At 53.4% G+C, this 24,372-nt stretch overlaps 2 protein-coding genes across 8 annotated transcripts in view; both read right to left on the minus strand.

Annotated features, from left to right (window-relative positions):
- The window catches only part of Slc12a5 (solute carrier family 12 member 5), a 36,108-nt gene extending 33,370 nt beyond the window's left edge, over positions 1 to 2,738 (minus strand). For both annotated transcript variants that reach the window (XM_078052050.1, XM_078052049.1), the window contains exon 1: positions 2,542 to 2,738. In XM_078052050.1, coding sequence (XP_077908176.1) covers positions 2,542 to 2,662 — 121 coding nt within the window. In that variant the 5' untranslated portion in view covers positions 2,663 to 2,738. The remainder of the gene's footprint in view (positions 1 to 2,541) is intronic.
- Positions 2,739 to 7,026: 4,288 nt separating this feature from the next.
- Positions 7,027 to 20,252, minus strand: Mmp9 (matrix metallopeptidase 9). 6 transcript variants are annotated; one of them, XM_078052054.1, is made up of 15 exons: positions 19,049 to 19,321; positions 17,949 to 18,141; positions 14,544 to 14,726; positions 13,865 to 14,097; positions 13,392 to 13,540; positions 12,999 to 13,127; positions 12,728 to 12,901; positions 12,325 to 12,498; positions 11,778 to 11,954; positions 11,503 to 11,658; positions 10,420 to 10,702; positions 10,143 to 10,282; positions 9,409 to 9,559; positions 9,213 to 9,316; positions 7,027 to 7,345 (listed from the first exon to the last, which is right to left on the minus strand). In XM_078052054.1, exons 2-15 carry the CDS (start codon positions 18,087 to 18,089, stop codon positions 7,227 to 7,229), a joined length of 2,313 nt encoding a protein of 770 aa, XP_077908180.1. In that variant the 5' UTR covers positions 18,090 to 18,141; positions 19,049 to 19,321; the 3' UTR covers positions 7,027 to 7,226. The 6 variants fall into 6 exon arrangements, 5 of the variants coding, with proteins under 5 accessions (XP_077908180.1, XP_077908183.1, XP_013214042.2 ...); XM_078052057.1 differs by lacking the exon at positions 19,049 to 19,321 and adding an exon at positions 15,384 to 15,482 and having other exon boundaries at positions 17,949 to 18,039; XM_013358588.3 differs by lacking the exon at positions 17,949 to 18,141.
- Between the last annotated feature and the right edge of the window lie 4,120 nt (positions 20,253 to 24,372).

A 24,372-nucleotide genomic window follows, 5' to 3' on the forward strand; every position in this document is an offset into this window, starting at 1 on the left:
AGCCAGAAGCAGGACGCAGGGAAAACCCTGCCTCCTTGAACCAGAGTAATCCACACACATGGGCTCTGCAAGATCTCCTCCAAACCTCCCATACCTGTAGTGCTGCCACCTCTCCCTTTGTGCCCAGGGACAAGAGTAGGGAGAGCATCTCTCTGGGACCAGATCCAAAAACAACTGTGGAAAAGATACCACCAGATGCTCTTTCCCCTGAGGGGCCTCCTCTGGTTCCCACTGAGTGACCTTCAAGCCAGTGTGCGAGGCTGCAGAAATTAAGAGGTTAAAAGTCACCCACTCTCAAGATAGAACTTTTCATACACTCAGGTCCCTCCCCCAACAAAGACACAGAAATATACACACCAACATGCCAATCAGCACACTGGCAATGCAGTAACACACATAAGCCCTGACTCACCAAGCACCACAGGGATCTCCCTTTTCAGGACACACACACACACACATACACACACACAGCCTCTACCACAAGCACACGGCATCCAAGAATCACATACATTTTGTATGCACATCTGCACACCAGAAACCTGAGGAGTGTGTCTCACTTCCATAGTACAGAAGCTTGGGAGTGTGAATGAGAAGACTAAGCTGTCACCTTAGAGAGGGTCATCTCATTCCCAGGTCAAGGTAACAGAAGGAGGTAATAAGGTAGGAGAAGTATGAGACTAGAGTCACAATCTCTCACCCATAGGCATCAAACACCTACTAAATGCCAAGCTCTGGGCCTGAAACACAAAGATAAAAAGATATGGCCTCTGTCCTTGAGATACTCCAATGGAGGAGACACATAAGAAAATAACTGCCGTCCACTGAGATTTGTGCTCCAGTGGGTGGGTCAAAGAGAGAGGAGCACCTCTGACTGGGAAGAAGGGACATGAAAAGGATTTTCAGAAGACGTGAAATGAGCTATAACTTACAAAATGAGGAGGAAAGTTGTCCTGGTTTACAGAAGTGGGGGATGAACACTGATAAATATACCAGGAAAGGTTGTAGAAAGGGTTTGAATGACAGATTAGAAGATTTGGCTTTTATCCTACAGTGACAGGCACCTTACATGGGGGATGGTTGGAGCAGGACTGGAGGCAGGGACACCACATGAGAAACATTGGAGGCTTGGACCAGGGTGATGACAGAGAGAAATCTAATCAAATTCAGGATCAGTTTTGGAGGTCAGTGGCAAACGCACGAGGACAGATTGGATTGGGTGGGAAGAGAAAAGGAGGCCTTAAGAACTGGCTCCAGGTTTCTGATGTTTGGATCTGGGAGGCTGGTAAAAGGGGGCAAACAATATGGGAAAGGTGGCCAGCGGAAGAATCTCGAGAAATGAAATGGAGTGGTCACGTCCAGAGCGGATCAGCTTACGGGACCAGAATTCAGAGGAAGTTCAGGCCTCCATATATTAGTCTATACAACGAGGAGTTTTGCTCAAGAATCATCTGCCTACCACTCAAGGGTTTTGGGCGCTTGGGTTTGCGCCAGTCAGGGCAGGATCACCTGCGGCTCAGCAGCGACCCCTGGTGGCCCGGGGAAGTTCTTTCTCCTCCCTCACTAGGGCCACTCCAAGCCGATTGGCCTCGTTCCTCCCAGACTTAAGGGGCGCAGAGCTAGGGAAAGGATACCTGATAAATGCCCCCTGCAGGGAGGTTCTGCTTGCGGCCAGGTTGCCAATTGTGTGTATGGCGGGGGAGAAGGGGGCTCGTGCATGTAGGCAAGTGCTCTATCACTTGTCTACACCCCCGCACAGGATGCTACTTCTTTAGGGAAGACCGGAAATACCCTAACCCCTCTCGTCTCCTCTGTGTCTTGACCAAGACTATCGTACAAGGCCCGTGAAAAAGATGCCCCCGACCCAGCATAAGCTGGCTCCTCCCAATCCTGCGGGAGCTGGAACCAAGAAGAAGCGGTGACCCCGAGGGTCCGGACTGAAGTCCCTCTGGGATCCTCCACCGATCTAGCTGGCCAAGATTCAAGCCAACTTTCCTGTCTCCATCTCCTGGGGAGCCCCAGGGTTCCGCGATGCCTCCAGGGAGGCAGATGATGGGCGGATACTCCCTACAGCGATAACCTGCAGACCTGGCCTCTGTCCCAGCGACCCTGACCCTCTCTCCCTCCCGCCCTCAACCCCGCCCCACTCAGGCCCTACTCCTCTATTCCAGGTCCAATCCTTTCCCTTTCCTGCCCCCAAGGGACCTAATCCCGCCTCCTCCCCTTGGCTCTGGACCTTGATCACACAGCAGTCCCCTTTCCTCTGGTCCCGCACCCAACCCAAGTTCTCGGACCCCTTTAGTGCTCTGGGCTAGCCCTGCGGCACCAGATCGCCCCCCTGCGCCCGGGGCCGCGCCCCTCCCGAGGCCCCGCCCCTCCAGCCACGCCCCCGTCTGGCCACGCCCCTCGCGCTTCCCCCGCGCTCCGCAGGCCTCGCACTCCCACTCCTCCGGGCTCGGCGGCCTCCCGGGACCTGCGCCCCGTCCAGGCCCCGCCCCCAGCGCCCCCAGGCCCCGCCCGCGGCCCCGCCCCGCAGGCCTCTACCTTTGACATCTTCCCCGGGGAGGTGGCGGGGGTCGGCGGCCGAGTGCCGGCGGGACTCCGGGTCCGCGGCTCCGGCGGGCGCCGCAGGGGGCAGCGAGGTGACAGTGAACCTTCGGCTCATGGCGCGGAAGGGGCCGGGCGGCGCGGAGCGGCCCGGATCGCACAAGTGGCCGCAGCCGGCCTCCAGGACAGAGCAGAGGCGCTTCCCCGCGCCCGCCGCCCCCCGCCCCCCGCCCGCCGCGCGCCGCTCCGGGTCCTAGTGCCCGCTGCGCCGGGCTCCCCGAGTCTGGCCACTTCGCTCGGAGGCCCTGGGCTCTCGATTCCACCCGAGGTTCCTGAGGAGCCCGCCCGGCTGAGAGTCATCCCTCAAGGAGGGCCCCGGTGTGTGACCCTTGGAGCCCGGGCCTAAACCAACGGAGTACACTCATTCACCGAGCACATGTTAATGGCGCTCCTGGGTTTCAGACCATGGTGCAGGGCTAGGCCCCTGGGGACACACGGGAGAATGAGAGGGACTGGCTGCTGGTCCTCCCGGGGCTTATTTTCTAATGAGGAGACAGGGGAGAAAGAGTATGAGTAAACAGACATACATAAGATCACTTGAGACTGTGGTATATGTTAAGGAAAAAAGAGGGCCATGGGAAGTGGGCAGAACAACTTTAAGGGGTGGCCTGAGAAGGCTTCCCAGACCATTGATATTTGAGAAGAGCCAGCTTTTCAAAGATTTGAGGGAAGAATTCTCTGGCGGAGGAAATAGCAAATGCAAAGGCCCTGGGGTGGAAGGAACCTGGACTGTTGCAGAAGCAGCAAGATGCCAATGTGTCTAAAATAGAGTGAGCGCAGAAGAGAAGGATGACAGATGAAGAAGAGAGGAAAGCAGTTCAAATGGTCTTTTGAAGTCTCTGGGGAGGAGTCTGGATTCTTTTCTAATCCACAAAGAAAACCATTGAAGGGTTCTGAACAGAGGAATGCTGTGATCTGATTTATACTGTAATGGATCACTCTGGCTGTGAGTGAACACTCTGCTAAAGAAGGGCAGGCGTGGAAGCTGGGAATCTAATTAGGAGTCTCCTGCAGACCCCCCCCCCACCCCAGGTGGGAAGTGATGGTGACCAGGCTAAAGTAGTGGCCATCATCTGCTTTCAGGTAAGTTATGGAAGAGGAACCAGCAGGACCTGCTGATGGTGGGGCCTGGTGGATGATGGTAGGGGTCCAGGAGGAACTCTGTTTGGTCACTCCATGCATATATCCTAGGTATACACACCCAAGAAATGGCTGCCCATGGGTACCAAAAGGCATTTCTAAGAATCTTCATACGACATTACTCATAACTCACTGGAACCCACCCAAGGGTCTATCAGTAATAAAATACATAAATTGTAGTACATTCACAGAATGGAACACTACACAATACTAAAGAAAAACAAGGTACAATTTACAGAATAGTATGGATGAGTCTCACAAATATAACATTGAGCAAAAGAATCCAGACACAAAGAAGTACATCCCTTATAACATTTAAGTAAAGTTTAAGATATGGTCAGAGTCTACCTAAGCTGTTAGAAGCCATGGTAGTGGTAACTTTTACAGAGAAGAATTGGTTGCAAGGGAGGCTGAGGGGGCTTCTGGGGTGATGACGGTGGGTGTTTTGTTTCTGGTTCTAGGTGCTGGTCGCCTTCAGTTTGTGAAGATGTATTGAAACGTACACTTGTAATAAGTGCACTTGTCCTACATTTATTAAAGCAAAATTCTTGTCCTGGGTCCATGTTGCCCATCAGGGGATATTTAACAATGTTTGGAAAAATATTCAGTTGTCACAGCAGGAGGAGGGCAGTACTGATACCTTGGATTTGCACCAAATCTGCTGGCTCATGAATCGCAGGTCCACCATCACCTCACTGTACCTTGTCGGTACAATGGGGCCTGTCATAGGAGAAGGGCTGACACTGAATGGGCCTAGCATCTGGCCATGGATCATGCTACTTCCCATAGGAAGACACCAAACATCCTATCATGGATGGAATGGTTCCCACAGCAAAGAATTGTACAGCCTGAAAAGTCAATCATGCTGAGGTTGAGATTCCCCATACTAGAATCAGAAGCTTAGATAACTTGTTTCTAGGTTTGCGGGTAGATGAGATTGTCTTTGATTAATGTAGTCATGACTGGAGGAGGAGCAGTTTTGGAAGATGGCGCCCAAGAGTAGGGTTTGACCTGATTGGTTGAAATGCCTGGTAAGTCAACAAGGAGTGGGCAGTTGAGCATATGCATCTGGAGCTCAGGGGAGAGGTTAAGACTGGGGATATAAATCGTGGAGTCTTTAGCAGAGTTGCTATTTAAAGCTCTGACTAGAGCACAGGGAATAAGTGAACACAGAAGAGAGAAGTCCAGCATTGAGCACAAGGGCGCCATCACTCAAAGGTTGCCAAGTGGAGGATCCAGCCAGTGAGTGGGAGGAGAACCAGGACCAAGGGAAGAAGGAATTTCAGAAGAGAGGGCAGGTCAACCCCACCAAGTGCGTGATGCACTGGCAGCTGGAGCCCGTGGTGGCTTAGAGAGGGAGACTCGGTGGCTTAGTGGGGCTGACAGGAGGCGGGATTAGTGAGAGGAGGATGGGAACTGAGAAGGGGAGCTGGGGGAATAGAGACATATGGGGGGAGTTTTCCTTGATGAGGATGAAAGCAGAGAAACGGAATCGTGTCTAGAGGGAGAGGGAGGTGACAGGGATTTTAAAGGTGGGTCACTCCTGGCCGAGAAACAGAGGACTTTAAAGAGTCGGTTCCCCCAGAAGAAACCTGGGGGCAGTTCTCTGAACTCCTCTTTAAATTCCCACTTAGGCTTCCGGTCCAGGAGATGATCTGATCTAATGAAACCCAGCACCTCCACTCACCCACCCCACTCTTCAGTCGAGGTCCCCCACTGTCCTGTGAGGTCAAACCCACACACCTCAGCTTGGCATCTGGGTCTTCTCTCAACTGGCCCTCGCCCCTTCTCCTATCTCAACCATTCCAGAATCCTTTTTGTCCTCTCCTATTCACATGCCACCACTGCACCGTTGAGTTCATCAACCCCCCCTGCTTTTTCTCTTCTCCCACTGTTTGCACCAAGAGTGCACATTCCAATGCCACTGTCACTGCTCACTTGCTGTGAGACCTGGGGTGAATTGGGTCACTTGGCCTTAACTTCTCATATGTAAAACAGGGGGCTGGTGATGACTATAATTGTTCCTGGAAGGCGACAGTAGTACCTGTCTCACGGGATGATTTTAACTCACACAAAGACTTGGAACAGGGCCTGGCACCTGATGATGTGCAAGAGGTAGCTACTGGGGCTGGGGATGTGGCTCAAGCGGTAGTGCGCTCGCCTGGCATGCGTGCGGCCCAGGTTCGAGCCTCAGCACCACATGCCAACAAAGATGTTGTGTCCGCCGAGAACTAAAAAATAAATATTAAGATTCTCTCTCTCTCTCTCTCTCTCTCTGTCCTCTCTTAAAAAAAAAAAAAAAGAGGTAGCTACTGTCATGTTTGTGTGCATATTTTACTTACTCACTGCCTCATCCCAGGCTCCTAGGCTGCTGCCATATGAAAAACGCTGCGAGCACCATCGGAGTGTCTGTTGTTGCATGCACACGTGTGTGAGGGGCACAGAACAGTTCACAGTTCTTAGCAGATTCCCTCTATGAAGATGGGCCCGTTGGCACAGGAAGATGCCCTTGTTCATCCTCCCCAACCAGTTCCAGGTGAGAGGGCATCCTGGCTAGGAAATGTTCTCCTACTTCAACCGCGATGCACAGAATCTCTCGCTCTCTTTCTCTCTCTCTCTCTCTCTCTCTCTCTCTCTCTCTCTCTCTCTCTCTCTCACACACACACACACACACACACACACACACACACACACACAAGGATGACAGGCTCTGCACCTTCCCAGCATAACCCCACCCACCAGCCACAGAGTCTGCCTCTGAGAATGAAGCTTGGGTCTATGTGCTAAGCCAGCTCTGAGGACACTGTCATTCCCTCTAAGGTCTGAGGACCACTGGGAGGTCCTTGAGAGAAGGATTAGACCAATTCATTCCTCTGTCTCCAGTGCCCAGCACAGAGCCGCCTTCCATGAAGAGGCTCCATAAATGTTTGGTGGATGAATAAATAGGTCATTTCCTCAGCTGTAAAACAGAAGCAACCACAAACATTTCTAAGAGGAAGGACTGGATACGTTAATATTTATGAGAATCCCAGAACCCTGCCTGGCACCTAGTAAGCACTCTATCAGTGAAATATATACATCCATCCATATGACGGAGGAGAATCCAAGATAAAAAAAATGAATATGATAAAAATTACTGAGTACCTACTGTGTGCCAAGACTGTTGGAGGTCTCAATTCTTTGGATGCTTATACTCTAGTGGGGCAAGACAGAGGACTAAAAAGCAAATATGAAAACACCCGTAAAATGTGAACATACATAAAGGAAAGCTACTCCTAGAGGTTAGAGAATCCAAGTTTATTAGAAACATTCGGACAAAAAAGAAAGCTGTGAAGAGAGGGCCCAGCCCACCCCCACTCCTCTCTGTGTTCTAGAAGACTTCACCAGTTTGTATCCTGCAAACTGGCCTCTTTCCCGTGGGGAGGTCCCGTGGGGAGGTCCCATGGGGACTTGCACTGCACTGCTGGAGCCGGACAGGAGCCCTAGTCCTCAGGGCACTGCAGGAGGTCATAGGTCACGTAGCCCACTTGGTCCACCTGGTTCACCTCCTTCTTGGAACTCACTCGCCAGAAGAAGCGGTTCTGACAGAAGTAGGCTTTCTCTGCAGGGGACAGTCAGGCATGAGAGGGGTGACTCCCAGCCCACCCCCACAGACATCTGCAGACGTCTACAGGAGCAAGAGCTTTACAATCATCCCTCCTGGCTTTCTAGATCTTTCCAAGATTTTTACATGACATTTCCATCTCCACCACCTGCCTGTGAGATGCTGGAAGGCACTGGCACACAGTAGGTGCTCCCTACACATTTTGTGAATGAACTAGAAAACAAATGAATGGATGGCCTATCTTAATACTCAAAGCAATTCACTCAATATTATTCATTGAGCAAATTCATGTATTCATTCAAAAAATTTTTACTGGAGGTGGGGGTGTGGCTCAGAGGTATACAACTTGATTAGCATGAACAAGACCCTAGCACTGCAAAAAAAAAAAATTACTGACTCTAGTTTTCTTAAAAAAATATGAATATGGTTAAAATTATTGAGTACCTACTATGTGCCAAGACTGTTGGAGGTATTAGAGATATAGCAAAAAACAAAACCAAAAAAATACATATGTATAGGCATGATCTGAATTCTTTTGACGCTTATACTCTAGTGGCGCAAGTCAGAGGACTAATAAACAAATATGAAGACAAATGAAATTGGTTCTGACGATGTAGAAAGCTATGGAGGAAATACAAACTCCTGGGCTGGGATTGTGGCTCAGCGGTAGAGTGCTTGCCTAGCACAGGCGGGACCCAGGTTCAATCCTCAGCACCACATAAAAATAAAGGCATTGTGTTGTGTCCATCTACACCTAAAAAAAATAAATATTAAAAAAAAAGAAATATAAACTCCTAAGTGAAAAGATAACGAGAGTTCTCTGAGATGGCCTTAACACTGAGATCTGAAGGATGAGAGAGAGGCAGCCTGGTGACAATGTAGGGAAAGAGACTTCCAGACAGAGGGAACAGAAGGCACAAAGGCCCTAAGACAGGAATGACCTTGATCTGTTTAAAAAGCAGCGGGCGGAGGTGGAGTACAGGGAATCACAGGAGCAGCAGAGAGGATGGGAACACAGAGGCTTGGAGGGGCAGGGGTCAGATCGTGTAAGTTTCCTTGACCTTGGAATAGGCTGGGGGTCATGCCTGGACCATTCCCCTCCCTACTCTCAGGGAATACACCAAAGGTTATTGGAAACCAATATGGCTTGGATTAAAGTGTTTGTAAAGGAGATAGTAAAAAAAAATGCTAGATTCAAAAATGATTTTGTCTGTAAAGAGAACAGATCTTGTCAACTGATGGCAAAGAAGAAGAAGAAGAAGAAGAAGAAGAAGAGGAGGAAAGAAGAAGGAGGAGGAGAGGAAGGAAGGAAGGAAGGAAGGAAGGAAGGAAGGAAGGAAGGAAGGAAGGAAGGAAGGAAGGAAGGAAGGAAGGAAGGAAGGAAGGAGAAAGAAGAAGAAAGCACAGTAACTCTACCTCTACTAGTCCGCAAATCACAGATGGGAACATGGAGGCTCCAAGAGCGGCCTTGGCTTGCCCAGAGACGCCCAGCTAGGAGCTGCCTTTTCTCTCACTGTATCCCAGTGGCTGCATAGCTCTTGCATAATTTGGCACCTGATGGTTGCTGTGTGACAAGGGAACGTGCCCCCTTGCAAAGCTTACATCCTGTGCTAAAGGGGAAACAGCTTCCTGTTGGGGACGCGGTTATTCTGGGTCCTGATCCTGACTCTGCTGCTGACTCCCTGTAAGACTTGGGGACGTCTCTGCCTCTACAGAGAGTTAGTCGGTCAGTGCTGGGGCACTTCCCCAATCTCCAGGGACCCTTTTCTTTCTTGTTGAGAATTTGTCCAGTCGCCATCGCAGTGGGGCGAGTGGGGGTGGTGTCTCCTAAAGGGACCCTCTCTGGCTCGCACCGCAGCCTCACCTCGGTATTGAAAGATGTCGTGCGTGTTCAAGGGCACCCCGGGGAACATCTGATCCACCGGAGTGGGGCTCCGGGAATCCACTCTCTGCGTCTTCACGTCGAACCTGCAGGGGGGGGGGGCCGAAGGGACGGTGCTGAGCCCGCGGGCGGGCGACGGCGCCCGGGCTCCCCCTGCCGGCGGCCGCGTGGCTCTCACCTCCAGAAGAGATGCCCGCTGAACAGCAGCGCCTTGCCCCCGCCGCGCGGGAGGACGCCGGTGACTTGGGTCACCTCAGAGCCCAGACCCAGCTTGTCCAGACGCCGCGGGCCCAGCACCGACGCTCCCGTGTACACCCACACTTGGCGCCCTGCAGGGGAGAAGGGTCACATCGGACTGGGCCTGCGGGGCCGGGACGGACGTCCTCCTTGAATGTCCGAGGGGAGACGCCGGCCAGGCCTTTCCTAGCCTGGCGTGCCCGGAGTCTCGGTAGCCAGGAGGCCCAACAGCTGGGTACCAGTGTGCACGGGGTGGCGGGCCGCCGGACCCAAATGCAACCCCAGAAAATATGACAATTTGCGGGTACCAGAAGGGGGAGCCCTTTTCCAATCGTGTAATTTTTTATTTAATTACATTAATGTATTTATTTAGGTGCTAGGAATTAAACTCAAGGGAGCTGTAACTCTGAGCTACATCTCCAGCCTTTTCTTATTTTTTTTTTTTATTTTTAATTTGAGACAGAGTCTCACTAAATTGCTTAGGGCCTCGCTAAATCGCTGAGACTGGCCTTGAACTAGGCCTCCTCCTGCCTCAGCCTCCCCGAGTTGCTGGGATCACAGGGTGCACCTTGGCACCTGGCACTGATGTGTGCTTCACCCGCCACAGTGGGTCTCTTGATCCTCCCTGCCTGGCGCGGGATGAGCGGTGGCGGAGCAAGAGAGCAGAACACTCACCCGAGAAGAAGAAAATCTTCTTGGAGAGTGGCTCCTCGAAGGCAGAGTCCAGTCGGGCGGGCAACGCGGGCCACGTGTCGGCGATAAGGAAGGGGCCCTGCAGCCGGGGCCCTGTGCCCTCAGAGAATCGCCAGTACCGGCTGAGGACGTGAAAAGGGCAGGACGGGGCGCTGGGCATGGAGCCTGGGGCCAGCGGGCCGAGGCGGCGGTCCCTCCTCTGCACATCTGTCATCCCCAACCCTCCAGATCCCTCACCCGCACACCCCCGCCCACTCACCCATCCTTGAAGACGTGCAGATAGTTCCCGATCTCCGCAATGGCGTCGAAAACGTCCACACTGCAGGGACTGTCCACCGGATCCAAAGTCACTGGGGCCTCAGAAGGACCAGCCGTGGGAGGACCTGTAGGGCCAGCTGAAGGGGGGCCTGTAGGGCCCGTTGTGGGGAGCTCTGAGGGGCGGGCGGTGGGGGGTGCGGTGGGGCAGACCGTCGGGGGAGCGGTGGGCTGCGGCTGTGGTGTGGTGGTGGACGGAGGTCTTGGGTCAGGTTCAGGCCGAGAACCTAAAGAGACACCCTGACTGAGACTCCTCTCCACTCCCGCAGCCCCGCGGAGCCCCGCGCAGGCGCAGCTGTCCTCGCTAGCCGAGCCCGCCTTCCCCCAGCCGCCGCAGGCGCTCCCCATGCCCTCGGCTTTCATTCAAGTCATACTTTTCCTGGCCTGGGCCCTGTGCACAGAGGACAGAGGGCTCACCATCCCAAACAGTGCTGAGGGCTTTAGAAACTCACAGGTTAGCCTTTGATCTTAAAAAACCAAAAAACCAAAAAACTATGACTTAGATTCTTTTATACCCTCACCTGTTTTTGCTCCTTTCTCTCTCTCTCTCTCTGTGTGTGTGTGTGTGTGTGTAGTGCTGGGAACTGAACCCAGGTCTTTGCACATGACACTCAGCACTGAGCTATACCCCAACCCTCCATATCCCCAATTTAACACTAGATGACGACAATGAAAATATCAAACACACGATGCTTCCTATAGGCCACACATCATTCTAACTCATTAAATTTCATGACAGCCCTTGGAGGCAAGTACTAAAATTAACACTTTACAGACAGAAAACTGAGGGGTGAACTGATATACCCAAGGTCACCTGGCTATGAAGTGGCTTGTCTGGCTTTTGAACCATATCTACCTCTCCCTAGAGTGTGGCTTCCTTAGCTCCATCTCCAAGCATTGACCAGCAGCGACTGCTCCCAGGCCCCACCCCAACGGATGTTGAGGTCCTCCCCCTCTGGCATTCCCTGGACCTGTGGCTGAGCTACCCCATTTCCTCTGCTGCGTCCACCCCGTCCCGCAGCCTCACCATAGAGATGCTGGATACCCTTCACGTCGTCCTCGTGCAGCGGGGAGCCCTCCAGGAAGCGATACATGGGGTACATGAGGGCCTCTGGCACGGAAGAGTGATCCAGACCCAGCGCATGACCGAACTCGTGGGCCGCCACAAGGAACAGGCTGTATCCTGGAGGGAAGGAACCTGAGATGTAGCTCCGGGCAGAGCCCCCAGCACTGGCCACCCGACCACCACTACCGCCCAGGCCACAGCCCCCAGCCTGGAAGCCCCCGAACCATCCCGCTCACCTTGGTCTGGGCAGAAGCCCCACTTCTTGTCTTTGTCGAAGTTGGAAGTGGTGGCACACCAGAGGCGCCCATCATTGCGGCCATCGCTGGTACAGGTGGAGTACTCCTTGCCCAGGAAGGTAAAGGGGAAGACGCACAGCTCCCCAGCGGAGTTGCCCCCAATCACAGTTGCGTCAGCTGGAGAGACCCAGAGTGTTGGTGAGCCAGGGGAGGGGGTCCAATAAAGTGCCAGAGGGGGGCCAAGCAAGGAGCTAGAGGATCTTGGTGGCCTATTTCTAAAGCCTATGGGCGCTATGGAGCACAGCAGAGACCCGCGTCCCCAATGGTCAGGGCCTAGGTCACCAAACCAAGGAAGAGGCCTCAGGCTGAGCAAGGAAAGTCCAAGCCCTGGACTTTTGGCTGGGCAACTGGAAGTTAGGGCGAGGGGACATGGTCATGGTGTGTGGATGAGGAAGGAGTAGAGACAGAATAATGAGTGAAGGAGCCACATTTGAGGAACCGATGCAGGATGGCAGAGGAAGGCTGAATCAAGTAGGCAGATAGGTACCTCGAGTTGGGCAGAAGCCATATAGCTTGTCCTGGTCATAGTTGTCGGTGGTGGCACACCAGCGGTAGCCATCAGAGCGACCTTGGGTGGTGCAGGCAGAGTAGGAATTGCCCTCGAAGATGAATGGAAACACGCAGGGTTTGCCATCTGCATTGCCATCCTGGGTGTACAGTTCTGGGGAGGTGAGAACCATTTACCTTCTCGTGCAGCACAGCAAATGCTTTGACCCACCGACCACTTGCAGTCCAACCCTCCTCCCTCCAGTTCAGGAAATTGGGCCCAGAGAGCTGGAGAATGACTTGCAGGCCACACAGCACTGGTGGCAAAGATGGGATTAGATTCTAAGATTCTGGACCTTCAAGGGTAGTGACACCCACATCCCTCGCCGTGACCCCTCACTCACTCTCACTGGGGCAGAAGCCGAATTTGCGGTCCGTGTCATAGTTGGCGGTCGTGCTGCACCAAGGAGCGCCGTCGGTGCGGCCGTCTGTGGTGCAGGCCGAGTAGGAGCGGCCCTCAAAGGTGAAGGGGAAGTGACAGGGGGCTCCATTTGCGTTTCCAAAGTAGGTAGGAACCACTGTGGGAAGAGGACTAGAGTCAGGAAGGCTGCTTATGGACGTGGGAGAAGGGAATGGAGGAGGCGTGTAGGGACACGGGGCGGCTCCAGATCTCACCGACGCCCTTGCCCAGCGACCACAACTCTTCATCATCGAAGTGGGCATCTCCCTGAATACCGGGGCCAGGAGGAAAGGCGTGTGCCAGAAGCCCGTCCTTCCCGTCGAAGGGATACCCGTCTCCGTGCTCTAAAGACGCAGAAGGAACCGGAGTCAGCCAAGTATCGCTGGGCAGGTTGTGCGCTGTGCAAGGGCGCGGGACCCAGCGCGGCCCGGAAACCTCCCCGCGCACCGCTTTCCAAGCCTGGCGCGCGCTCTGCACTCCCGCAGGCGGGGGCGCCCTGCGCGCAAGTGGCGGTCAAGGCCACCAGGAAAGCGGGTCCACCGCGGCTCTGCTCTCCTTGGCCCTCCCTCCCATGCCTGGTCCCGGAGTCCTGATTTGCCCCCTCTCACCAGCGACACCAAACTGGATGACGATGTCTGCTTCCCGGCCGTACACGCGAGTGAAGGTGAGCGGCGTCACTGCGCTCCACACGGCGAAGGCGCGCGCAAAGGCGTCGTCGATCACGTCGCGCGGCAAATCTTCGGAGTAGTTTTGGATCCTGTAGGGGAAGGTGGGAGGAAAGAGGTCAGAAGTGAGAGGCTGGAGCAGGACAGCAGCGACACCCCACGTTTCAGAGTCTTCAACATATGCCTCATTCCCCGAGGGCATCCCCCCCAGAGATCCCCCACCTGGCCGTGTGGGTCCCCACAGTGGACGTGACAGAAGTTCCACTCAGAAAGGGAAACTGAGGCTCAGAGGTGGAGCCTTTTGCCCCAGGCCCTACAAGTAGTGGATCCAGGACCTAAGACAGGATGTGGTCACCCCGGTACAAAGCCGAATCCCGACCCCACCCTGGTCACCCACTCTGACCCCAGCCGCTCACCAGTATGTGATGTTGTGGTGGTGCCACTTGAGATCACCCTCAAACGTTTGAAATTTGCCCAGATCTGGGACACCGCAGCGTGGGGTTCGCATGGCCTTCAGGGTGGCGCTGTCCAGCTGACCAGTTTGGGGCAGGGACAGCCGCTTCTGCAGAAGCAGCAGTGCTGGGCGCAGGGACAGTGCATCCGTATGCATCTCAGCCACCCGAGTGTAACCGTAGCGGAACAGGTAGTCCTGAGGAGGGAGAGCAGAGACATCCCAGAGCCCAGCCCCTTTCCCTGCTCCTCTGGCCCAGGACTTGTCTCTCAGGTGCTCAGGGGTGATCAGTAAGGACACTAGTGCTGCCCATTCAAGAATCCACCTCCTGCAGACACCCTCAGCTCCTTCCCACCCCTGGGCACTGCTCTCCCTAGGACCCCTGGGGCTTACCTTTGTTCACTCCCAATTCTTGACCACTCCAGAATCCTCCAGTGTCCCATCCCCCACACCATCTTCCATTGCCCACCTAGCAACCCCCATTTTCTGTTATCTGCTCTGAACATCGCAGACCCCAGTGCCTCACCCCGGACACCTCTGTTCCCCATCATCCCAAGACGTCCCTGAGGCCCCCTGCCCTCTTTGGTCCACTGCATACCTTCCTGGCCAGCCCTCCCCCACTCTCCGTGGGGGTGTTTGCTTACCTGTGCCAGCTGCATATCAGTGAGATGGGTGGTTCTCAGGTCTCTGGGGAAGACCACAAAGGTGGGCTGGCGCTGTGCAGGTGCGGCAGAGCAACATCCCAGCACCAGGAGTGCCAGGACCAGGGGCTGCCGGGATCTCATGGTGAGGGTAGCCGTGTCTGGCTGCAGCTGTCCTAGCAGGGGCTTTAAAGAGTTGCCACTAACTGAATCAGTGACCTGCCCCGCCCCTCCAGGCAAGTGCTGACTCAGGGTGTGTGTGTGTGTGTGTGTGTGTGTGTGTGTGTGTGTGTCCCCGCTGAGCAGCCCCAGCTCTAGAAGGCAAAGAAAGGTCTTACACCACTCCTCCTGTCCCCCCCTGCCACAGCTCCACTGCAGAGTCAGGCAGGACCCCAGACCCGCAGGAAACCGCAAGCGCTCCGGGGAGGGGTTGGTTTTGCAAACTGCAGAGTTTGTGGGAAAGGGAGGAGGGGGTGGACTCCCCCAGCCCTCAATCTAAAGGCCTCAAGTGGTCAGCCACAGAACCTCCTTCCCCAGGCTCCTTGTCCAGACTCCTTGAGATCCCCAGCCCACCTCTGTCCATCTGCTGCCTCCCCTCCTTGGATTTCAGTCCCACCTCTGCCATTTTCCAACCATGTGGCCTTGGCCAGAGTCCCATCTTAGCCCCTCCCCACACTCCGGGCTCTGTGCTCTCATCTCCTCCCTGAAAACCTGTCTGGACTCGGCTTCCTCTCCCATCTGGGGGCGGAAGCTCTGGGTTCTGGAGGCACGACCTGGGGGGATTTCTCCTGGGGAACCCCGGGTGCTCAGGATAGTAAAGGGAGCCTTTATGCTTCTGCAAACCAGCAGTTGGCTGTATTCTTCTTTCAGGGCCTCCGGCAAATGTCCTCACCACGCTGAATTTGTTTCCTCAGCGGTAAAATATGGACTTTTGGTCCTAAACTGATGTGCAGATAAATAAGATCAAATACATACAATGCTTAGTACCAAGTACATTTTAAGTCCCCAGTAGATGGTGGTGATTTTTAATGACAGAGGCCAAGACCAGGATTGTGACCGGGAATGAGAACACTAGGGTCTTTGGGTCTGTGCCCACCCTGTGACCTGGGTAAGTGCCTTCCCACTTCTGGCTTTGGATTCTGACCGCCCTTTCCCTTGGCAGCCCTGCTCCATCCAGGGAAGGCTTCCGCACCAGTGATCACTTCTCCAGTAACCAGAAGCCTCCCTCCCTCCCTCCCTTCCAGCCAGCCAGCCAGCCAATGTGGGGCAGGGCCTATATTTTTTGCCTTCTCCAAGGCCTTATTTGGGAAAAACAACAATAACAATTCAAATGGGCTAACCAGGCAGGCGTGGGTGGTATGATGCCAGCGACTTGGGGAGCTGAGGCAGAAAGATAGCAAGTTTGAGGTCAGCTTGGGCAATTTAGCAAGACCCTTCTCAAAATAAAAAATAAAAAGGGCTAGGGTGTAGCTGAGTGTCCCTAGGTTCAATTCTCAGTACCAATCTATCCATTAATTCATAAAAGTGTCTAGTAGCCAGGTGGGGGGCACACACCTATAATCTTAGCCACTCCGGAGGCTGAGGCAAATTCAAGCCCAGCCTTGGCAACCTATTGAGACCCCGTCTCCCAATAAAAAATTTAAAAATGGCTGGGGGTATACTCAGTGGCAGAGCCCCTCTGGGTTCAGTCTCTAGTACCACAAATACATTACTTAGCAGGTGTCAGGCATTTTACATACACCTAATAAATGAGGTTGTGAGACAAGAAAACAGAAGCTCTGAAGTTTCCTATTTAATGGGAATTTGCTTTGGAGTCATGCTGTCCTGGACTTCAGCGGCAGCTCTGCCACTTTCCAGCTCTGTGATCTTGGGCAAGTCACTTGACCTCCACGTCATATCAATGCATTCTTTGAGGCTGACTGTTGAGCACAGTGGTAAGCCCTCTGCGGGCTTCTCTGTTCATCCCCACCGTCCATGAGGTAGGTTTGATGAGCAACCCTCTCCTATTCAGAGGAGGGAACTGAGGCTTGGACAGTTAAGGAGCTTGCTTGTGGCCACACAGCAAGTGAATACCCAGAGTCAGGACTCAAGCCATGGGCCGCCTCCTTCAGAGGCTTTGCATCTTTAGAAGGAGTAATAGGGATCGAACCCCCAGAGGTATCTCGCCACTGAACCACATTCCCAGATCCTTGTTTTTCTTTTCTTTTCCTTGGTACTAGGGATTGAACTCAGAGTCACTTGATCACTGAGACACTTCCCCAGCCCTATTTTGTATTTTATTTAGGGACAGAGTCTCAGTGAATTGCTCAGCACCTTGCTCTTGCTGAGGCTGGCTTTGAACTTGCTTCCTCAGCCTCCTAAGCCATTGGGATTGTAGGCATGCACCACATGCCCAGCCCCAGCCCCTTAAAAAAAAGTTGTTTTTTTTTTCTTTTCCAATTCTGAGACAGGGTCTTGTCTTGTTAAGCTGCTTAAGGCCTCACTGAATTGCTGAGGCTGATCTTGAACTTGTGGACCCTCCTGCCTCGGCCTCAGACGTAGACCACTGCACTTGGCTCGTGTTTATTATCATTTACAGGGAACTGAGATGACCAGAATGCAGACAGGGGCAAAGGGTGGACTAGTGGGGTGCCTTCAGCCTGGACCCTTCTCCTTTGATAATCTGCTGCCCATTGAAGACAACAGAGGGGCCTCCAGCATCTGAGATATCGGAAGACGGAGGACCCAGGGGAACTATAGTTTTAACTTGGGGTTATGAAGTCAAAGGCCAGCATGATTTTTGGAGATGGAAACACAGTGAAAGATCCTCCAATGCGAAGGGTCTTCCCCTGGGTAGTAGGCATAGGCTTTAGAAGAAGTCATGAGCTACAGCCAATTTGCCATCGATTGCACAAAATATGTCCTATGTATGTGTGCACGCCTTATTTCTCAAACTTGGCTCTCTTGATGTTTGGGGCTGGATCATTCTGCCTTGAGGGGCTGCCCTGTGCTCTGTAGGACGTGGACCAGCATCCTCAGCCCCTCTTCCTACTAGATGCCAGTAGCACCTCCCCCTGCCAATTGTGACAACCAGAAATGTTGCCAAACATTGCCAAATGTCCCCTGGGTAAGAGGGAGGGGCCGAACCACTGGTATAAACTGATTTTTGAAATAAAGAATCCAAAAATTTTCATTAGATACTCAAACTATTGGTGATGACCCTCAAACCCTTAAATACTATTCACACGATGAACACTTGTTGAGTTTTATGGGCCAGACATTGTTCTAAAAATTGGGACTACAGTAGTGACCAAGCTCGCCTCTGTCCCTTACTTATGGAGATGAGAGTCCAGTGGGGGAGAATTTGAATGAGTAACTATCAGAGAGACAAGCATCCTCAAGGGTGGTGACTTCATCTACCCCACTTACCTGTGCAGATGAAGAAACCGAGGGCCAAGTGGTCGCAGAGCAAGCAGGGGACAGCATGTAGGGCAGTAAGGAGCAGAGGGCAAGAGCCCCCACTGCAGAGCTGCGTTGCCTAAATCCAAACCTCAGCTCTCCCACGAACATGCCGCATGACCTGAGCGGCTGGCAGAACTTAGCAGTGCCCCTCAGTCCCCATCTGTTAAGCGGGTAATAATAGTACTGCCCTCATGGGTCTGCCGTAAGGATCAAGGTTAACACTTACAAAGTGCCTGGCACGGGGTACTAAGTGCCTGCTGCCACTCTGATTGTGACTGCCTTCAGGACAGTCACAACTGGGCAGCGAGGGCAGAGTCCAGCCAGGACCCCAGAGCTTGATTCCTGGAGTTCGTCCAAGCAGGAGCCGGCTTCTCCTCATCCCCCAACTTCCTCCTTACCCCCCTCCCAGTTCCCCAGCCCCCATCAAGGGGAACTTGGGGGAAGCTTGGCTTTCAACACAGCAATGGCAGGAAGTGGTTCTGGTTACCACATCCCCTTCCCCACTTCCCCAGCCCCTCCTTCCAGAACCACAACAGAGTTTAGCCAAAGCCCCAGGAGAGGAGGCAGAGATCAGGATGCACCCCTGAGCGGCCCCTGACTCTCCTGACCCCCTGTCCGGACTGCTAAGTCGCACTTAAACCCCTCCCTCAGGTGGAGGCCCCATCAGGATGGGGAGGGGGTGATCCTGGATCCCTGAGTCACCAGCTGGATGACACAGCGCTGCAGGCAGCTATTAATAACTCAAGGCCCCCAGACTGGGCTCAGCCATGGGATGAGGCATCTCTGCCCCTGCCGAGGATGGGGAACTCCAAGCCTGTCTCTCCGAAGCCTGACAGAGAAGGGGGGCTATGCCCCACAGGCTTGGCAGGATGTAGGGGAGACACTCCCCCTGTCTGGGATGAAACATAAAGGTGTGTATCTACAGGCTTTGCTCCAGGGGAAAGCATCACTCAGTACCTGCCTCCCCAGAGCCACAGTCACACCTACCCCCTCTAGCCCCAGGGTGGTGGCCATTCCCAGGCTGACTCTTAGAGTCCCTACTGATACCAAGTCATGTTCCTACTTACCTGTGAGCACCTTCAGTAGAGAAGTCAGAGCACAGAGTTAAAAATCAGACTCCTTGGGTTCAAATTCTGGCTCCTGCCATTAACTGGCTGTGTGACCTTAGGCAAGTCACTTTGCCTCACTCTGCCTCCATTTCCTCATCTGTAAAGTCGGGGTGAAGCATGTGCACAGTAAAGGCACACACACATGGCCCTGGGTTCATTCCCCAGCACCAAAAATAATAAATCAAATGAGGGAAACAGTCCTCACTTGAAAGGATTGGAATGGGGATTAAATGAGATTATGCATTACAGGTTTTTAGCACACTCCCAAGCACAGAATAGGTATGCATGGAAGAAAAAAGCAAACCGCACGCGAGCTTTGGCGATTCTTTAGCCTAGGGTGCTCGCTTTGACTTCACAAATTAGCATTACTGGTGAGGAGACCGAGGCTCAGGGACTTGCTGAAGTGCACACACCTAGCAAGGGACAAACTTGGGACTCAACCCAGATCTGACAACAGCCTCCTGATCCTCCCACCACAGATTCTGTGTATGTCCTTAGCTATCTCAGTCTGCGGTAATTCTAAATCAATGGATCTGGCTGACAGTGACAGATTTTTCCGGAGCTGTCATGTGCCCCATAACATCTGGTTTGCCCCTGTGGTAGATCCTCTCAAGGTCCTGTTTGAATCTGAACTTTTAGGACCCTTGGAATTCACAGAAGGCTGTGACTGTGAACCATTTTCAAGGTGATAGAGGCTCAGAGAAGTGCTGTAAGTTGCTCATTGTCACACAGCTGTGCGTGACAGAGCTCTGCCTAGGCCTTCTGACTCCAAATCCCGTGCTAAGATCAGGTCACTGGCTCTGGCAAGAAGGAAGTCAGTGGGGGAAGCGACGTGGGGGCCAGGAGGGTGTTGCTCAGAAGCCAGGCTGGGGGACTGGGCCTAGGAACCAACAGAGGGAACCCAGCATTGTTGGGGCTCAGAAGAAAAGAAAGAAAGCGGGGTAAAACAGGTGGGCGAACTAGAAGAGTCAGATAGCGGAAGGGGCAGGGAACAGTCGGTGGAGTCCCATTAAGGTCAGAGGGTCTTGTCCCCGGGAGAGAGCGGAAGGGCCTGGGGGGAGGCAGAGGAGGCGCCACTGGATTGCCCACCGGCAGGTAGGAATATGTCTGGAGCCCCAGCCAAGCAGGTGCCACCCCAAAACCACATTCACATAGTTGATTTTGATATTTGGAAAAAAAATATCTTCAATGTGACCAGAGTCCGAAATCAACCGCCAGTTGGACTTCCCCACAGGGTCATTGTTTCACTCTGGATGACACCTGGGGAAGGACACCGTATTGCCAGTGACCACAGCCCCTCAAGGTCTGAATCTAGTCCTTTAGATTTTCCTCCCAACACCCAAGGCCGAACATTCAGGGTGGCTCGTCCCCGCTGGGGGAGTGAATGGGCAGAGCCTGGCAGAAGGTTCCGGAAGGTGGGTGCACACGGAGCGATGGGAACAGCTCACCCCTTTGACCAGCCCAAGGGACTGCCTGCTCTTGGCAGGGCACACTTCCCTGTGTTCCTGCAGCTGGGTGTTGTCCTAGGTGGTCTCTGGACCCCAGCGGCAGCAGAACTTGGGAACCTGAGGCTTCGGCTCAGGGAGGCTGAGGCTAGTTTGAGGCCAGCTTCAGCAACTTAGTGAGACCTTGTCTCAAAATCAAAAATAAAAAGTGGGGCTGGGATTGTGGCTCAGAGGTAGAGCACTCGCCTAGCACTGGCGGGACCCGGGTTCGATCCTCAGCACCACATAAAAATAAAGGCATTGTGTTGTGTCCATCTACACCAAGAAATGATATTTTAAAAAATAATAATAAAAAAAATAAATTAAAAGTGCTGGGGAGTTAACTCAGTGGTAAAGCACCTCTGGGTTCAATCCCTGTACAAAAGAAAGAAAAGGGGAGGGAGGGAGGGGAAGGAAGGAAGGAAGGAAGGAAGGAAGGAAGGAAGGAAGGAAGGAGGAGAGAGAAGGAAAGAAAGAAAAGAAATGCAAATCTCCAGCTCCCACCCCAGAAGGATTGCATCGGAAGCTCTGGGGTGGCACCAGCAATCTTTCCAAGCCTGCCAAGTGACTCTGATGCGGGCTCACGTTGAGACCTCTGTTTGAAACCTCTCAGTTTCACCCCTACACTGAGAGAGAGGGTTTCTTAACCCATTGGTTACTCAATTTCCAGATGAGGAAACTGAGGCTCAGAGAGACAAAGTCACATAACAGTGAAAAATTCAGGGGGCCTTTCTGACTATAAAGCAGAGACGCCTTACCACAACATTAGAACTGGGAGTGACAGTCTAATATTTAACACCCAGAACCTCAGGAGTCCTGACCACTCAGAACTGATGCGGTGCAGGGGTTCAGGGACAGGGCACAGGGCTAGAGCTCTGGGCACTCTAAAGTTCAAAGCAGCACCTATTGCAGATGAGTAGGGCAACAGTACTCTATTTTATAATGGCTGCTGCTGTACTCAGTGTGCCAGAGGCACGCTAGTGCTGACTATAGAAGCTTGGGAAGCCTACACTGGCTAGTGGGCCTGGAGCTCAATATAACCCCAAACAGGGGACAGGTACAGCAAGGGTCTTATGGGACACATTAACTGTTCAGCAAGCCTTCTCAGATTTGGCTGTACATTGGAATTACCTGGGATTTTTTCTTTCTTTCTTTCTTTTCTTTTTTCCTTTTTTTTTGCAGTGCTAAGGCTGGAACCAGGGACCATGCGGGTGAATGTACTAGGCGACGCTCTACTACTGAACTGCGTTCCCAGCACCCAACCTGGGGTTCTCCCTTGTCTAGTTGGGCCTGGGTTTCTGACTACGTTGGTCTGGGGTGCAGCCTGAGCCTTGGGATTTTCTCAAGAAGCTTCACTGATTCTGACAGGGAGCCAGGATTGAGAACACAGCTCTACGGAGACCCCTGGAACGTGAAAGAGACTCCCCGATAGGAGCCTCTGGGGGCTGCAGTAATAGCTCAGTGGTCGAGCACTTGCCTGGCATGCATGAGGCACTGGGGTCCCATGCTCAGCACCACATAAAAATAGATAAATAAAACAAAGGTATTGTGTCCATCTGCAACTAAAAAAGAGAGGTTTGTCTCAGTATTTGTCAAGGCTGGGGATGTTGGGGGAAAAAAAAAAGAGATTCTCAATAGATTCTGATTCAGCCATCAGTGGGGTCCCGAAGAGGCTGTTAGCAAGATCCCTGGTTTAGAAACCCCAGCAGCGACAGCTCCCAGAGAGGTTCAGAGATTCACACCCTCTCCCGCCCCACCCCCAGCAGAGCTGAAGCAGTTGGAAACATTTGGCCAGGAAGTATCCAGAACCAATTTCCGCTGCTCTTCTTCCCCTGTGCTGCAGAGACTTGCTTCAAAGAGCACGGTCGAAGGGCCCAGGACGCCCTCCTGGGAGAGCAGTCTCCCCGGCTGCTGCAGAGCTGGGCTGTGGCCGCCTGGGCCCGCTCTGACTGTCGCTCTGCGCGTTCATCCTGGGACTCCCTCGAGGAGCTGCGACCTGCATACATTTGCATACTGGGTTCCAGCGCTCCCCCACCCCTGGGGCAGGTTAGGACAGAATAAAACGAATGTACTCCCACAGCCTGCTGAGATGGGCCCGGCCTGCACTTCCCACAGCCCGGGACTGGGTACACCTGAAGCTGGGCGGGATGAAGGGAGGGTGGCACAGGCCCTGCGTGGGGGCAGCAGGAGGGCGGGCAGAAGGGAGGCACTGAAACCTGCGCGGGGTGGGGGACAGGCCTGGAAGCTGCAGTCGTAGCCCAGCTCCTGCCGAGGGGCGAGCCCGACTTCTCCAGGGGAGAAAGAGGGAAGGACTGCAGAGGGTGTGGGACTTCCCCTCTCAGGGCTGTGGGTGGGATTCCTCACAGCCACCTAAAGCCTGCCGTGGGACCACCAGCGCGGCTCTCCCAGCTCCAACTGGGGGTTCCAGGAGGACACCAGTCAAGTGACACCTGGGGCTGTGGGTCGGCCGACCTGGATTTGAATGGTGTGGCCCTGGGTCAATAATTTGCCCTCTCTAAGCCTCTGTTTCTTCATCTTTATAAAAGAGTAGTAAGCCAAGCGCGGTGGCGCACACCTGTAACCCTAGCAGCTTGGGACGGAGTCTGAGGCAGGAGGATCACAAGTTCAAGGCCAGCCTGCAACTTAGAGACACCCGGACTCAAGATAAGAAATAAAAGGGGCTGTGGATGGAGCCTGGTGTTACAGGGCTCCTGGGTTCAAAACCCAGCACCGAAATAAGTAAGTGAAGTAATAGCTCATTACATGGTGAGGGGAGTCATAACTTCATTTGGGTTCTCAATAACTGAACATCCTCCCCAGGCCTCTCTGAGGCTGGGAGGGAATACGAACAGGTGCTCCTATATGGTGGCACACGTCTGTAATCCCAGCAATTTGGTGGGGGAGTCTGAGGCGGGAGAGTTCAAAGCCAGCCTCAGCAACAGCGAGGCGCTAAGCAACTCAGTGAGACCCTGTCTCTAAATAAAATACAAAATAGGGCTGGGGACCTGGCTCAGGGGTTGAGTCCCCTGAGTTCAATCCCTTGTATATAAAAAAGAAAAAAAAAACTTTAATAGCTCTAAGCAGTGGCATGAGTCTGTATTCTCAGCTTCTTCAGAGGCTGAGGCAAGAGGCTGGCTTCAGCACAAGCCTTTGAGACCAGCCTGGGCAAGACAGCAAGACCCCAGCTCAACATCCAAGGAAAAGGAGAAGAAACAAAACAAGTTTAATGGCTCCAAAACAATCATTTCTCGAGACTGTGCCCACTGTCCTACATGCCAGGGTTGAGTAGACCACAGCACACCCGTTCCTCTGCTCCCTGGGCGTCAATCGGTGGCTGGGGGTTGGCTGGGAGGTCCCTGGTTCCATTCATATTCTGGGTGTGGTCATCACTTTCTATTTTCTCTAGTACATGATGCTTTGATATCTCGGGGCCTGGCAGACGGAGGGGAGGACTGGGGGTTAGAATGACCCAGGGTTGCTAGTTCCCGGAGAGAGCAACAACTTGCCTATGAGCACCCCTTTGATACACCAGCTTCCAGTCCTGAGCCCACGGCCTCCAGGCCTCCTTTTTTTGGGTAATATTTATTTTTTAGTTGTAGTCGGGCACAATGTCTTTATTTATTCATCTTTATGTGGTGCTGAGGACCAAAACCAGGGCCTCGCACGTGCCAGGCGAGCACTCTGCCGCTGAGCCCCAGCCCCAGCTCTCCAGGCCTTCTCAGTCATCCAGGCCAGCGGCCGGGGATGTGGCTCAAGCGGTAGCGCACTCGCCTGGCATGCGTGCAGCCCGGGTTCGAT

The sequence above is a fragment of the Ictidomys tridecemlineatus genome, chromosome 5 (genome assembly GCF_052094955.1).
Source record: "Ictidomys tridecemlineatus isolate mIctTri1 chromosome 5, mIctTri1.hap1, whole genome shotgun sequence".
Taxonomy (NCBI): Eukaryota; Metazoa; Chordata; class Mammalia; order Rodentia; family Sciuridae; genus Ictidomys; species Ictidomys tridecemlineatus.

What these genes read in the sequence shown, in the direction of transcription:
- Mmp9 (XM_078052054.1), bottom strand. Translation starts at nt 18,089, where the DNA reads ATGTTCGTGGGAGAGCTGAGGTTTGGATTTAGGCAACGCAGCTCTGCA. An exon ending in GGGTATCCAGCATCTCTATG is followed by an intron (nt 10,703 to 11,502) that starts GTGAGGCTGCGG and finishes GTGTCTCTTTAG; the next exon opens with GTTCTCGGCCTGAACCTGAC. An exon ending in AGCGGGCATCTCTTCTGGAG is followed by an intron (nt 9,317 to 9,408) that starts GTGAGAGCCACG and finishes CCCCCCCTGCAG; the next exon opens with GTTCGACGTGAAGACGCAGA.